At 38.3% G+C, this 14,638-nt stretch overlaps 1 protein-coding gene across 1 annotated transcript in view; it reads left to right on the top strand.

Moving 5' to 3' along the window:
- The window catches only part of LOC149313748 (dynein axonemal heavy chain 11-like), a 116,287-nt gene that overhangs the window by 48,508 nt on the left and 53,141 nt on the right, over positions 1-14,638 (top strand). The window contains exons 10-13 of the mRNA XM_089519732.1: positions 7,347-7,481; positions 9,736-9,909; positions 11,497-11,732; positions 12,131-12,253. Coding sequence (XP_089375858.1) covers positions 7,347-7,481; positions 9,736-9,909; positions 11,497-11,732; positions 12,131-12,253 — 668 coding nt within the window. The remainder of the gene's footprint in view (positions 1-7,346; positions 7,482-9,735; positions 9,910-11,496; positions 11,733-12,130; positions 12,254-14,638) is intronic.

A 14,638-nucleotide genomic window follows, 5' to 3' on the forward strand; every position in this document is an offset into this window, starting at 1 on the left:
AAGCAGTATGAGAGAATAAAACAGCAAACTTGAGCTGGGACCGAGTTCAGCTGATAAGGAATAATGAAGTACAAAGTTGCCGTTAACCTTCATGACTTTTTCGAAGTTACAAAGCTAGTTATAAAAACAAGTTATAAAATCTACCAGTAGGTGAACATTCCGTTCTATTTATGATTTGACGATTTAACTTCAAAGGGGATTTGATATAAGACTAGGGAACAATGAACATTTGAACTCAAAATGTTCCAGGTTTTTTCTTCTTCTTCACAATTCCAAAAGATGGTCTCTCAATAGAGATATTGATTTTCTAGCATTTGTCCAACAATAACCCACAGAAATGAGGCTGGTCACTCAACTGAAATGTTGGTCTTAATTCAAGGATTTTTTAACCTGATACATTTCCCTGTTGTTTTCCAATTATATCATGTGTAAGAAAATGTGTGTGTGTGAGAGAGAGAGAGAGAGAGAGAGAGAGAGAGAAGCTGCCTACATACAACACAATGAGTTAGGGTTCCCACAGTTTCCTGGCTTATTTTGTCATGTGACTGCAGCCAGAGAGTCCGAAAGGAAGCACAGATGACTGTACTGAACTCTATTTGCTTTAACTAACTTTGATTTAAAATAGTTTACTTAAGATATTTATTAGTAATTAATAAACCCAATGTTGTATGAGGGAAAGTCGACACATGTGACATGTCTTTCTTTCTCTCCTCTCACCCACAACCCCTTGCAGTACCCAAAAGGAATTGTCTACTTCCCATTCCACTAACAGAAGCAATTTTTATCTGTTTGATAATGTAATTAGATGCTGTCCTGTATAACTACATCAGCAGAAGTGCTGACCACTCACCAACTGTGATTTTACATTTTCCAGATACTTTCTAAGATGGAATCTTCTCCTCTTCTGAGTCTGTCCAAGGCATAAACCAACAGTTTCCTCCTACCAGAGCTCGGAAAGGTTACTTCTCTTGAGCCACAACTCCAGATCTTCCAGCCAGCACGGCCAGTGGAAGCAGTTGTAGCTTTTAAAAGTACAGTAACATTTCAAGCTCTGCTTCTTCCTACTTCCAACCACTACTGAAGACCTTCATCTGGCATCTTGTGGCCATTTATCATCTTGAGAGTAGGGTGGTATGGTCTTTCTGTTCTTCTGTGATAAAGGGTGGCACATGCAGAAGATGAAAAGATCATTCATTTCTATCCCAGTTAGGGTTCTTTAAAGGAGTGTTTAAAAATGCACATGCACAGATCTGTACCATCTCTCCTGCTCTAGAAAACCTATATTTTAATACCTGTGTGTATTCCATAGTCATGTTTGCCAAGCAGGATGTATAGCTGCCCTTTCTATGTCATAAAACAAAGGTGGATAAAATATACAACAGCCTCAGTTATCTTCACTTCTAGTGAAAGTTCAGGGTTGATTTACTCTAAGACCCATTCACTTGTCACTCTTTTTAGCAGTTCAAGGTATGTGTAGAACTCTTCTCCAGCACCATATTTCAAATCAGTTGATTTTCTTCCTATCAGCTTTCTTTGCTGTTCAGCTGTCACAACAGTGCATAGAAATCAGAAATACTATGGCCTAAATGATTCTGAATTTGGTATTCAGAGATGTGTCTTTATATTTGAGGGTCTTCTCTGGTTCCTTCATGATTGCCTTTCCCATTCTCAGACATCTTCAGATTTCTTGCCTACGGTCTTCATCTTGGTTAATTTCTAAGACAAAGAATAGGCAATCTTAACTACTTCAGTGTTTTTGTTGCCCATTTTAAAGTTATGTAAATCATCTGTGATCATTATTTCTGTCTTCTTAATATTTAGCTGTAATCCTGATTCTGCACTTTCTTCCTTCACTTTTTTCAGTAATCATTCCAAGTCTTTGCTATTTTCTGCAGGTAATATCTTAAATTGTTGATGTTCCTTTCCCCAATTTTCATGTCTGTTTCCTCTGAGTCTAATCCTGCTTTCTACATGATATGTTCAGCATATAAATTAAACAGGCTGGCTGATAAATTGACCACACTGCTACATTCCGTTTTAAACTGTCTAATCACACTAGGGGGCAAACAGGGTTTAAACAAGAGTTAAATGAGAATTAAACAGGAAATGCCTGGTGTTCATCATATGACATTTCCTATTTAACTCTCATTTAACTGTTGTTTAAATACTGTTTGCCCCCTAGTGTGATAAAGCAGATGTCAATGTTTCTAAACTTCCCTAACTACAGCTCATATTCATGGTATAATCTCCTAATCATACAAGAATCTGTTTTGTGGTGGACCCACAAAGATCCTTATGCAGTTGTGGACATGAAGTTACATGTGGCCACTTGTAGTAAGCAGATTTTAAACATATTTTAGCAAAATATTTACTTCTTCTCTTCTGCTTTCCCCATTGACCCCATTACCTTGCTTGGCCCAGTTTTCAATCATTCTTGCTTGTCCACTACTTCTAGTTTGAAAGGAAGCAAAATTCACAGTAGTACCAAGTGAGTAGATAGCACCAACTGTTTGTCTGGAGGGGCAGGCTCTTATAGCTAGCATAATTAATGAATTCTCTTACTCTGGCAAGTGAATAAGGTTCAATTAGAGCTGAGTAAATACCCTAAAGGCACTAGATCCTGTCTGATCTTGGAAGCTAAGTAGGGTCTGCCCTGGTTAGTACTTTAATAAGGAACCGCCAATGAATACCAGGTGCTGTAGGTTGTATTTCAGAGGAAGGAAAACTACCTCTGATTATTCCTTGCCAAAGAAGAACACTAGGAAATTCATGAGGCCACTATAAGTCAGCAGGTGGCTTGAAGGCACATACTGGTCTCTCACAACAAGACAGCAAACTAAGGTCCAAAACATACTGCAGAAATAATCCAGTTTGAGACCACTTTAACTGCCCTGACTAAATGCTAGGGAAATCTGGGAACTGTAGTTTTGTGAGACATTTAGCCTTCTCTGTCAGAGAGCTCTGGTGCCACAATAAACTGGAATTCCCTAGCACTGAACCAGGGCAGTTAAAGCAGTATCAAACTGGTTTATTTCTGCAGTGTATTTTGGACCAAGATCACAAGACTTCCCTTCTCATGTGGATGAAGTGATAACAAAACGTTCAGGTTTTTCTCTGGTTTGTGACCATCATTTGTGAGTCAGTAAATGAGGCAAAGAATAAAGCAGACATTGGATGATTTCTTCCCTTTTTAGACATAACTTATATTTCACACTAGAAGTGTCCATGCCAAGATTTCTTTACAAAATGTTTTTTATGAAGAACTTTTATGAAGTTCAGTGTATTTTATACCATAAGTCGTATCAACAAAGCCGGAGATAAACTTTATTGGGTTTAATGGAATTTACTCCCAGGCAGCTATGCGTATGAGTTTTCGGTCCTTAATTGTAAAGTTTCAATGGTTTGTTTGTTTGTTTTGCATGTCTGCATTTTATGATGGTATTTTAAAAGAGAGCATCTTTGTGCACAAATAACAAAAATACAGAATGGAGAGGGGGGCACCAGCCATCCTGCATTTCTGTTATTTATGCAGAAAGAAATTATCTTTTAAAATGCCATCATAAAATGCAGACATGAAAAACAAACAAACAAACCACTGAAACCTTACAATTAAGGTTAGAGAATGTGACTGAACTCACACACAAACACATTTCTCCCCTATAGACTATACATTTGTCTTGTGTATAGGGTTGGCATTATGATCTCTTTTATTGTTGTTGTTGTTTTTGGAACTATTATTCTTGGAATGTGGTTACCAAGAACATAGTTAAAATTGGACTTGGCCCTTGCTCAGGAAGAGGTTTTCCACTCTTCTCCTAAAGAAGTCCAAGAATACTTCATTATCAAGGTTTTAATTACAGAAATAAATGCCCTTTGCTGGAAAAAAGTTTTCCTCCACCTCTTTTTCTTCATCATCTCCAGATAGTTCTTTGTTTTGTTTTCTTGCTGGATACGGAAATACTGAGAAATCTCAACAAAACAGTTTATAGCAATATTCAGTTTGACAGAAGGGCCCTTGGCACTTTTTTAAATGGTTAAACAGATATTTCCCCTTTTCCAGCAAATTAAAAATTGCACTGATATCTGAAGGCTTTCAGCAGTTCCATTTTTAGGGAGGGGAGTGGTATATTGAGCATTTTCCCTATTATTACTCAGCTGATTGTTGTATTGTAGCCTTGCCTGTTACTACCTCAATGCTTGGTTGACAAACAGAAGTCCCAGGTAGGTTTAAAGAAAGCAAAAATGACCAGCAGGCTGCAATAACACAAGGGATTCCTATCACCGTGGCTCAGAATCCTGCAGCACAACACAAACAGAAATTTTGCATAATGACTAGTGGGGGGGGGGGGTTTACTGTTAATAACGGTTATCTTTCAGTAGCGTAGCAACAGCCAAATCCTTGAAAAGAGGAAGTTTTCATTTATAGAGCATTTCATTTAAACATTGAAATTCGGTATAATGTGGAGTATGAAACAAGTTTTGAAAGGAAGCTAATGATTAAGAAGAAATGCAGTGGGCATTTAATAAGTGGAAGGAACTGCAAGATAATTAACTGGCATGCATAAAGATTCATGCTTTATACCAAAATTTTAATTTTGCACATAAATGTGCCTGATGTAGGCAGCATTTAATCACCTAGCTGACAGGAGTAACTACTTTCATTTAACCTTGACTGAAGATCATGAATTCTAACAGGTTTAATTGGATACATCATTTAACAGAATGAACAGAGCAAATTTTTCTCAATTCATAGGTTCTGATTGACATGCACCAGCAATAAGGCGTTGCACAATTAAAGCTGATCTGTATTCCTGGCCTGGGCACCAATTGCCATAGTGATGTGACACTGTTTGATCACTGTGGCACTGAAACTATACCGAATTTCCCCTTGTTTTGAAAAGGGCAATGCTTTAAAAGACAGAGAGAGAGATTTTGTCACTTTAAAAAATTAATCATATTGATATGCACAAAATGCAAGGGAAGGGACATGTCTTATTGGTAATTCAAGAAAAAGGAGGGGAAAGGTGTAATCAGGTAATGACAGTGCAATCCTATACATGTCTACTATGAAGTAATTCCTACTGAGTTCAATATGGCTTGATCTTAGGGTATGGCTATAGGACTGAAGGTTTAATCCTTTTTTTAAAGCACATTGTTCAGACAAGTGACAAAAGTGTACATAGTCTATATCAGGGATACATTTCACAGAAGATAACAAAATACTATTTTCATATATATATTTATGTAAATGGAGTTTAATTTTACAAGCAGATTGTACAAACAGATTGTACTGCCCACAATATTCCATATTGTGGGCAGCTGAGACAATGTATATGATTTTTCATGCCTAACTGATTAATACCATCTCTTAGGTTTGGCTGCAATCTTATTCTCTCATTTTTGTGTGCCTTCAAGTTGTTTCCAATTTATAGCAACCCTAAGGTGAGCTATCACGGGGTTTTCTTAGCAATTTTTTTTTCCAGAAGGGGTTTGCTTTTGCCTTCCTTTGAGGCTGAGGATATGTGTCTTGCCTGGGTCACTAATGAGTTTCCATGGCTGAGCAGGGCTTCAGACCCTGGTCTTCAGAGTTGTCATCCAATACTCAAACTACTACACCATGCTGGTTCTCGCAGGGTCTTGACAGAACGGAGTCTTTGTTTTTGCTGGGAATTAAAGAAATTCAACATCATGAGGTTACACAAAGACTCAAAGGTCAACTAAGTGCATACTTTTGCTCATGTGAAGCAATGAAATATTTGTGGCATGGTCTGTTACACATGCAAGTTTCTTTTGCTTGTAACATTGCTCCCTTGAATCTTTTCAAGCAAATCAAGCACCTCTGCTGTCCAGATCCTTGAATTCAGTTGTGCTACCTTCTCTCCTCTACTATCCTGCCCACCTTATCATTTTATGGAGGAGAAGTCAAGCAGAGCAAATATTTCAAAGAAAACCTTAAAGACAAAGGGAGTATGCAGTTTTCAAAATGCATACATTTTCTTTGCCCATATTTCATACTATGAAATCTTTAGAAAATTGCTTAGGTAAGTTAATGCTGCCCCCAGGCAAATTTCAAGTCCCTAAACAGCTCTTTCTCACCAGCCCACCAGAGGTTTTGCTGCTTCTGGCACCATTCCACTTACTTACATGAACTCAAACTCTTCCTCCCTTTCATTAATCACCAGCAGGATTTTGTACATCTTTGGAGAGATTTTTTTAACACACTGCAGTTGCTTTGGGCCAAAGTTCTAGAATGTAAAATATAAAATTGTGCCATAATCACAGAATCGAGAACAAGTCACTGCTTGAAGTAGAAACTCCTGTCCTAATTATGCCTATGATAGAGACCAACATACATTGATTTTGTCCGGTTCTTATGTACATATACTTTTACTTATTTTAAAGGTGTGTTTTAAAAATAAGCTGTTAGTTCAGTCTTTACATATTAGAATATTTTTCTTCTATCTGGGTGCTTGAATTAAAAACATTTATCTGTGAAAATAACTGAACACTCTACAGCATTTGTAAAGATCTTCTGTGAAATATAGTAAGCCTTAAATCCCAGCTCCCAAAGGATAGTCTCAAAGCAATGGCTGTTTTCTCTTCTGTATCAGTGAATTACTGTGAAAACAAATTGTTTGTCAGGAGCTCTCTGGTGGTATACAAAGAGGTAGATTTCTAGTCTTTGTAAGCAAAATCCCTCTTAGTTCTTTTAGTTTCATCTACATATGTATATGTAAGTACTGGATTTGAGGCAAGGGATGAGTTCCAAATATTCTTGCATTGCCTGATTGGGCCTAATATCACATGGCCTGATAAAGGATAATTGATACAAGTTATTTTGGAGGTTTGATTTCACTCCAAGTTTTTATTTTTGTTGTTGAATTTAAACAACCAGGATTAAATTGCACAACTAGTCATCAGAGTAGCTCACCATACATGTATATTGATTGTTGATCAGCCATTGGCAGCTTGTGTGACTTTAACTTTGAGAATTGGTTCATCCCATTCAAACCAGTTGAATGGGAGATAGATTAAAAAGTACTGACCCTCTTAGAAAAAAAGCACAAAGTGGGTTGTACGGATATATTAACTTTAGAGACTTTTAATGAATGAAAAGATATAAATGTGTTGGCAAAATACAGAAATGTATATAATGGCTAAGCTAATTTTAGAACTCCTGATTGTGTGAACTGAACAACGGATTTTTCCCAAGATCAATCATGTTTACCACTTTTTCTTGACTATATAATTTCATTTCCTTACAATATAAAAATAAGACAGCAGTGACATTCTTGCTACTTGTCCCTACAATGTCTAGACTGATTTCTTACTGTTTTTATTTAAAGGAACTAGACACAAACCTGGCTGCCTTCACTACTGCCTTTGAGAGGGCTACAGCTGAGAAAATCCACTGCCAGGAAGAAGTGAATAGAACTAACAAGACTATTGAGCTGGCCAACAGATTAGTGAAAGGTCTGGAGGTGAGGTCCTACAGGGCAGGCTAATGAAGCAGCCTACAGAAAGCATGTCTTTGTTATACACTAGTGATCTGACAATAACAGAGGCACTTAGCAAAGAACCTGATGAGCTGAAAAAAATTATGTCATTATCATTCATTTTTCTCCATAAAGGAAACATGTTTTTGACCTTTACGTTTTCTTACATTTTGCCTCGTTGCTGTATATATTAACTGCAAGATTACCTACTAACTAACATGTCCAAGAACATTAAAAAGAAGAGGAATAGCAACCTTCGGTGCTGGCAATAGACACTTTAAAAAAAAATGCTATAGATCTGAGATGCTCTGAGCCAACAATTGAGCATTTCTTAAAATAACTGCCTTGGTTGGATCTCGAGAGTACAGTATGATCTGTGCTAGTTACTTAAGTAATATGATAATTCTCTAATCTTTTTCTCTGTGATGTGCAGAGCATATATAACCAAAGGATAGATCATGGTGAAATCATCATCATCATCATCATCTAAAAAGAAAGAGAGTCCAACACTTGAATGTGCCTTGAAACCAAATCCTCCCCTCTTAGCATCTTGCTTCCTAACTCTAGATGTGTACACACTGATTGTGTTTTTTTTTAATTCATGATAGAAATTAATTCCAACTATATTCAGGTGCTGATGTGGAAAGTGAACCATAAACTTTGTAAAACTCTATACTGAATTGGATCTGGAGATCGCTAGAGTAAAATTCCACTCACAAAAATGCCATCCTGTGAATGGCAGGGGAAGTGGTGTTCACCATTTCCCCACCTAGCCTGAAAATCTGCCTTGGGATTCGTTTTCTAATGTATCCGATTGTATATCTAACACATTGGACAAGAGAGGACTGTGCTACATGCTAACAATTTGTAAATATAATCTAGTTTTGCTTTACATGTGACTAGTTGCACCACGATGCAGAGGAGATGCAAATTAAAATGCTCATTTGAATGAGCGACTATAAAAAGCAATGGGACATTGAACAGACAACATCTATATCTGGATAGACATTTTGGACATACATCCTGTTCCATTCCTAGTATTTCCCAGGTCACAGGTCCCTGGTTAAGGAAAATAGTGGAATCAAATAAATATGCTTCAAAAGATATATAGGGGCTGTACAGACTGCCCCTAAGAGGGGGCAGGAGGCTGCCCCTTTCCTGGCCGGATTGGGGCCACAGCAACCTTACGCAGCGGCCCAAATCCAGCCTTTGGAGGATGCAAAAAGGAGCCACAATTAACCGACATCCTATACATCCTATACATTTTTACGCCCTCCAAAGGGTGCCATAGCCACCATGGTGCAGCTGTATGCCACCCCTTCAGCACTACATCATCTGGGCACAGTGCCAGAGGTGCACCATTATGCCGCACACCATCTGGAGTGGTGTGCGGCATCATGACAGCCTGGGGGCAGATTCAGGGTGTCTGTCATCAGGACATTGTGCCCTTACCCCACCCACAAGCCAGCCTTTCAGACCAGTCTGTATAGGGCCATAATTATCATGTTGTATTTAGTTGCCAAGTATGCTCTACCAAGGAAAAATGATGAACAAAAGAAGTTGCCATTTCGTTGTTTTGAAATCCCAGAAGGAATAGACTAATTTCATTCATTTAATAGAGACCTTTTCATTGTTGTTTTTTACACATTGTCGCAAGTAGTTTACGATGAATTAGCTAAGACTGCAGGGACATACGGCTTATATTGAGAGAGCTGTTTGCTGTGATTCACATCTTGGTTACTGTAGCACAATTTAAAGGTGGTATGAAAACTTCATCTGGTTCTGAAGATAGTGAATAGACTGCTGAACTGTATACGTCAGTATGGCCATATTATGGCTTTTTAAAGCATATTTATTAGATTCTCCTTGTTCAGTGTACTGGTATTAATCTTTTAAATCCTAAATGATCTAAGACTTGAATGTCTTAGAGAGATTTTCTTCCATATGATAAGTCAAATTCAGTCAGTGAAACCATTTTGATTCAATGCAATATTGTCATCAGGTAGAAGCAGGGCTCTCTCTGTGATGGCCCTGGAATACTGTCCTGAAGGGGACCTACTTTTCTGTCATAATTTCTTGCAAACTTTTTTATATTCTACTGAGCCTTGAACCCAGGCCACTTCTTAACAGTGGGAATATTTAAAACATGAAACATGAGTGTCTTTCCCTCTGCTTAAAGGCAATGTTATTGTTATTTTAAGCTGGAATTGTGAATTAACCTGTGATCTTTGCATTTTAGTCAGAAAATGTGAGATGGGGTCAGTCGGTAGCACAGTATCATGAACAAGAGAAGACGCTGTGTGGAGATGTGCTTCTAACAGCAGCTTTTATTTCTTATGCTGGCCCATTTGCAAAGTGGTATCGGCATGAGCTGGTTCAAAATCTGTGGCTCCCCTTCTTGAGAAGCCAAAAGGTAATCTGGAAAAATATAAATCTTTAACTGAGGTGTTTTGGGGGATGAGTTTTGAAAACCATTCATTAGCAGTGTTTCTGTATTGTCAATTTAAAAAACCAAACACAACTAAGTGTACTTTTTTAAAATAATTTATTTTTGAGTTTTCACTATATACAAACTAAATCACATTGTAATTACCAACTGATGTAATCTCTGGTAATTTAAATAACGATCTTATCAGCATAATACTATATCTGATTACTGCTGCCCGTATGGTTCTTGCAAGATATTGGAAGTTAGGTATTATGCCAGACTTATTAGTCTGGAAATGTAAAGTGCAGGAATTCGTTATAATGGATCAGCTTACGATGCTTACATCAGGCAAATCGAATCAACTAAGTGTACTTTTAGATAGGATAGTATTTAGTATTTTGTATTCGGTATTTAAATAATACTGAAAGCCCAGCAAAGCTTTTATTTACCTGCGTATGAGCAAAACATTTCATAGGCTGATGCTTGATCTTAACTATAACAAGAAGAACAGATTTCCCCCTCCTCAAATAGTTTAATGTTAATTCAAGTGCCTACATATATTGGCATTTCAAGATGGCACCAGGACTTTGCAGTGGGTCCATTTCTTCATCCTAGCCAGTATTTGAGAACATTAACTGTAAATCCTCCAGCCAGGAGGGTCAAACTTTCCTGTACAGTTCTGTATATAGGAATCCCTTTGTGTTTGCATGTATGCATGCATCCTTTTTTATGCAGGCATGTGCAGTTTGGTTCCCCAGTCCACTTCAGATTGACCAAAAAGGATGTGAATTCTGATCTATAGCATGAGTGGAAAATCACCAGCCCAATACCATTCAGTTCTAGGGCACAACTTTTTCATCTTTAGCCCCACATCTGCATAGCTACATTTATTTTGAGCCTAATTGCCACATAGGTTTTATTTCTCTGTTTCTTTCCCATTCCATGTTCAAAAGCCAATTTAAAGTGAGAGTTTTTAAATCTTATTTTAACAGGCTAACATCCTCCACCGATCTGAGGGCAGTAGACAAGTTTAGTGGACCCAGAGTAGATCCTTGTGTCCTCCAAGAAGAAGAGCCAGGCACTCAGGAGAAATTTATAAGGGTTGCCATTGCCATCCCTATCAACACCTAGTTGCTTCACTCTGCCTAATGGCAGGGCTGGCTATGTTAAAAACTTCCATCTTGTTATAAATAAAATGGAGGATCTTCACATACATTTGGAGGTATCTGCATGTGTAGCATCCATGCTTCAGGACTGGGACCAGCTGGTGAAATTCTCATCAGCCCCTCTATGCTTGTGTTTGCACTGATCAGGGCTCTTGTGACAGATAAGGCTAATAAATCCTTTAAGATTTTGCCTCTGCTATTTAACATGCACAATTTCTATAAACCTTTGTGCTTCTTAGGCTTGTAAATCAGTGTGATCACTGTGCAAAATCTCTTTGTACTCTTGTTGATCCTGCTACATTCCTCCCTGCCACCCCATACTACAGACAGACTTGAGTGGTGATGTATTGTTACAGGGACGAGTCACTGAAACTAGTCATTTCTAAGTTAACCTTTATTATTTTAGGTCCCCATTCCAATGACTGAAGGTCTTGATCCGATCTCAATGCTGACGGATGATGCAACAATTGCTAAATGGAACAATGAAGGCCTGCCTAGTGATACTATGTCCGTACAAAATGCCACTATTCTTACAAACTGTGAACGCTGGCCTCTGTTGATTGACCCGCAGCACCAGGGGATCAAATGGATAAAAAACAGATATGGCTCAGATTTGAAAGTTATCCATTTGAGTCAAAAAGGGTAAGCGCTTGTTGGCAGCTACGGCTGTTAACAAGAATAAAAACATTCTATCAGAAGTTATAAACAGTGGAGTGTTTTACTTCATGCTTGTCACTTTCTTTGCATTCAAGGAGACTGATGATTGTGATCATAATATCTAGCTGCCTTGGGTCCTGCATTGAGATAAATGAGGGGTAACAATGAAATAAATTAAAATAAGTAAATAAATACATAAAAAGTGAAACCCCTTGGAGGAATGCTTTCTCCTTCTTGTCCATCCTCTCCCATTTTCAGCACTTCTAATTTTGGGCACATTTGTACATACTTACCAGGGACTAAGTCCCATTGAACTCTGCAGGGCTTACAGATGAACAAACAATGTATAGGATGTCTGTTAATTTCTCTGTGGCTTTTTGCAGATATATTGATGTCATAGAAGAGGCCGTTGTAGCTGGAGATCCAGTTTTAATAGAAAACCTGGAGGAGAACATTGATCCTGTGCTTGACCCTCTGCTTGGGAGACACATGCTTAAAAAGGGAAGGTAATGTTGTTTGTTTGTTTGTGTGTATGATTCAACTTGTAAAAATTGCTTGGATTTTTAGCTTTTGTCATAAAGGTCTCACCTCTCTCTAATAAAAAAGTCAGTTTACATTTACGCATTGCAGCCTGCAGCTGTTGGTGAGCAGGAAAACACTGTGCCACATGGTTTGAAACAAGAAAAAATAAACAAATGCACTCACACGCACACGTAGCCAGTGGAGAGGAGAAGCATTGCTTGACTGCCTTTGGTCCTACCCCTGTTCGTGACCAGACATTGGCAATGAGTCCATCATTTTTACTTGTTATGCAAGAAACGAATTGGCATTCCACCTATTAATCGAAACAAGACCCAAACAAAACCAGAAAGGGGGAAAGCCATCACCAAAGAGCATGACTTTTTAGAGTCATTCAGCCTGGTGCCCATTGCTATATCATGTTGTACAGAATTCCATGGTTTAACTATGCCATGTGCAAATAAGATGCCCTTCCTTTTTTCCTGAAATTCTTACCATTCCACTTGAGTGGATGACCCCAGATTCTAGTACTAAGTGACAGACAGAAAAGCTAAGCTACCCTTTGTTCTCCAGTAACCCTTTTCTAGCTATACAATATCCTTTTTGAGGTGCAGCAGCCAAGTCCAGGTGTCATTGTCCTGTGTGTTGTAACCTAGTGTGCACTGCCCTAAAGTCTTAGAGGATGTGCCTGGTTCAAGTGTGGTCAGTAGTTGTACTTGATTACATGAGAGCGAGAGTAGTTTAGTGGTTTGAATGTTGGACAAGGACTTCAAGAGACCAGGGTTCAAGTTCCCACTCAACCATGGAAACTCACCAGCTAATAGGGTTTCCTTAGGATCACCATGGGTCAGAAGTGACTAAAGGCACACAACAACAGCAAATGTGACTGTGCAGAAATATAACTTAACACTCTATTTGGATGAAGGACCACTTCTACAGAGGGTAGGAAAAGAGATTGGGTGACATATCTATAGTCTTTTCCCTATCCAGGACCAGCCTGATGCAAAGAACAAGTATGATGGCTCCTTCCATTTCACCTACAAAAACAGATAGATTGATTGGTAATGGAATCTTACTGGAACACTTGGCAATGAAAAAGTGTTTTCTACAACACTTTAGAGTAGGAAGCCACATGGGGAGGATGTGGCAGGGAAGACCCTATATGTGTTATATAGAGAAGGAAATACTTGGGGGCTGTAAGAGAGAGGAATACCTGAGGATTTATCAACCTCTTAGGGGAGTTGCCACATTCTGCTTAATGGTAGGGCCATCTCTGTTCCCTCTCCACCATTTCCTTGATCTAAATTTCCCTTTTCTGGGCTTTTTCACTATTTAGACATTACCTTCCCTGTATTTAAGGCCTCATGTGGGAGGTGGGAGTAAACTACTTGGAGAACATTTGGAAAGAGTCTTTCTCATCTCATCTAAATTGCCTTCTGCGATAAACATCTGTGTCTATATCATATCCCAGTCTCTTTCTCCATTTGTGTGTAATGAGTAGTTGGTCCTAACTTTCCTTAACTGATATTGTAAAATAACAGGAACTTGTTTTTCTGTAATGCAAGTAATTTAACTGAAGATGACTCTCAGCATAAGGGACCATTGCAGTGAATTTTTAGCAATGTTATGTCTCAGTGATTGGAATAGAAAATGTACATAAGTACCTCTCCTATAGAAATCAACGGGAGTTCAGTTATTTTTGTCTAGAATGTCCCCTTATTATCTAGGCAAATAATCAGGGGTGTCATTAGGGGGTGCGGGGAGTTCAAACCATACTAAGGAGGGTGACTTAATTTTTCTTGTAAATCATCATATCTTACCAAATTTTCACATTCACTACATGAAACACATTTAGGCTGTGCTGTAAATGTATAATTTTAATTTTGTTAGTTGTATATGTCACAACTATTGCCATTACATTCAGTAATATATGAGAATTACAATTTACGAGTAACATTAGTACAAAAACATTACGAAGGATTCTGTACAGTGTGGTATGGGAGGAGGTTAATGGGGGGCAGGTGTTGACACCGTGAATTACTGCACTGGGTGATGCCAACCCTAGTGACACCACTGCAAATAATTATTTAGGAAAATGGGGTAGATTTTGATCTTTTTATATCTCATCCTCCTGACAAAGAATTTTCAAGCAATAATAATGTGGACTTTTCTGCCCCAGAATATTAGCTCCAGTTTCATGTGCTAAAATGCTAGATTAAGAAGCAAAGTTTATCTGAGTTTTGTTGCCCACAACTGCAGCCATCATCTTTCCAGGTTCCTTTCTCACTATGTGACCTTAATTTCCCACCCAAATTCAAATCTTGTTTGTGAGTTTGGCTACCTGCTGGCTCCATCTTGTCAGAACAGCAGCT

The sequence above is a fragment of the Sceloporus occidentalis genome, unplaced genomic scaffold (assembly GCF_023333645.1).
Source record: "Sceloporus occidentalis isolate IW3139 unplaced genomic scaffold, rSceOcc1.0.p SCAF_4, whole genome shotgun sequence".
NCBI lineage: Eukaryota > Metazoa > Chordata > Lepidosauria > Squamata > Phrynosomatidae > Sceloporus > Sceloporus occidentalis.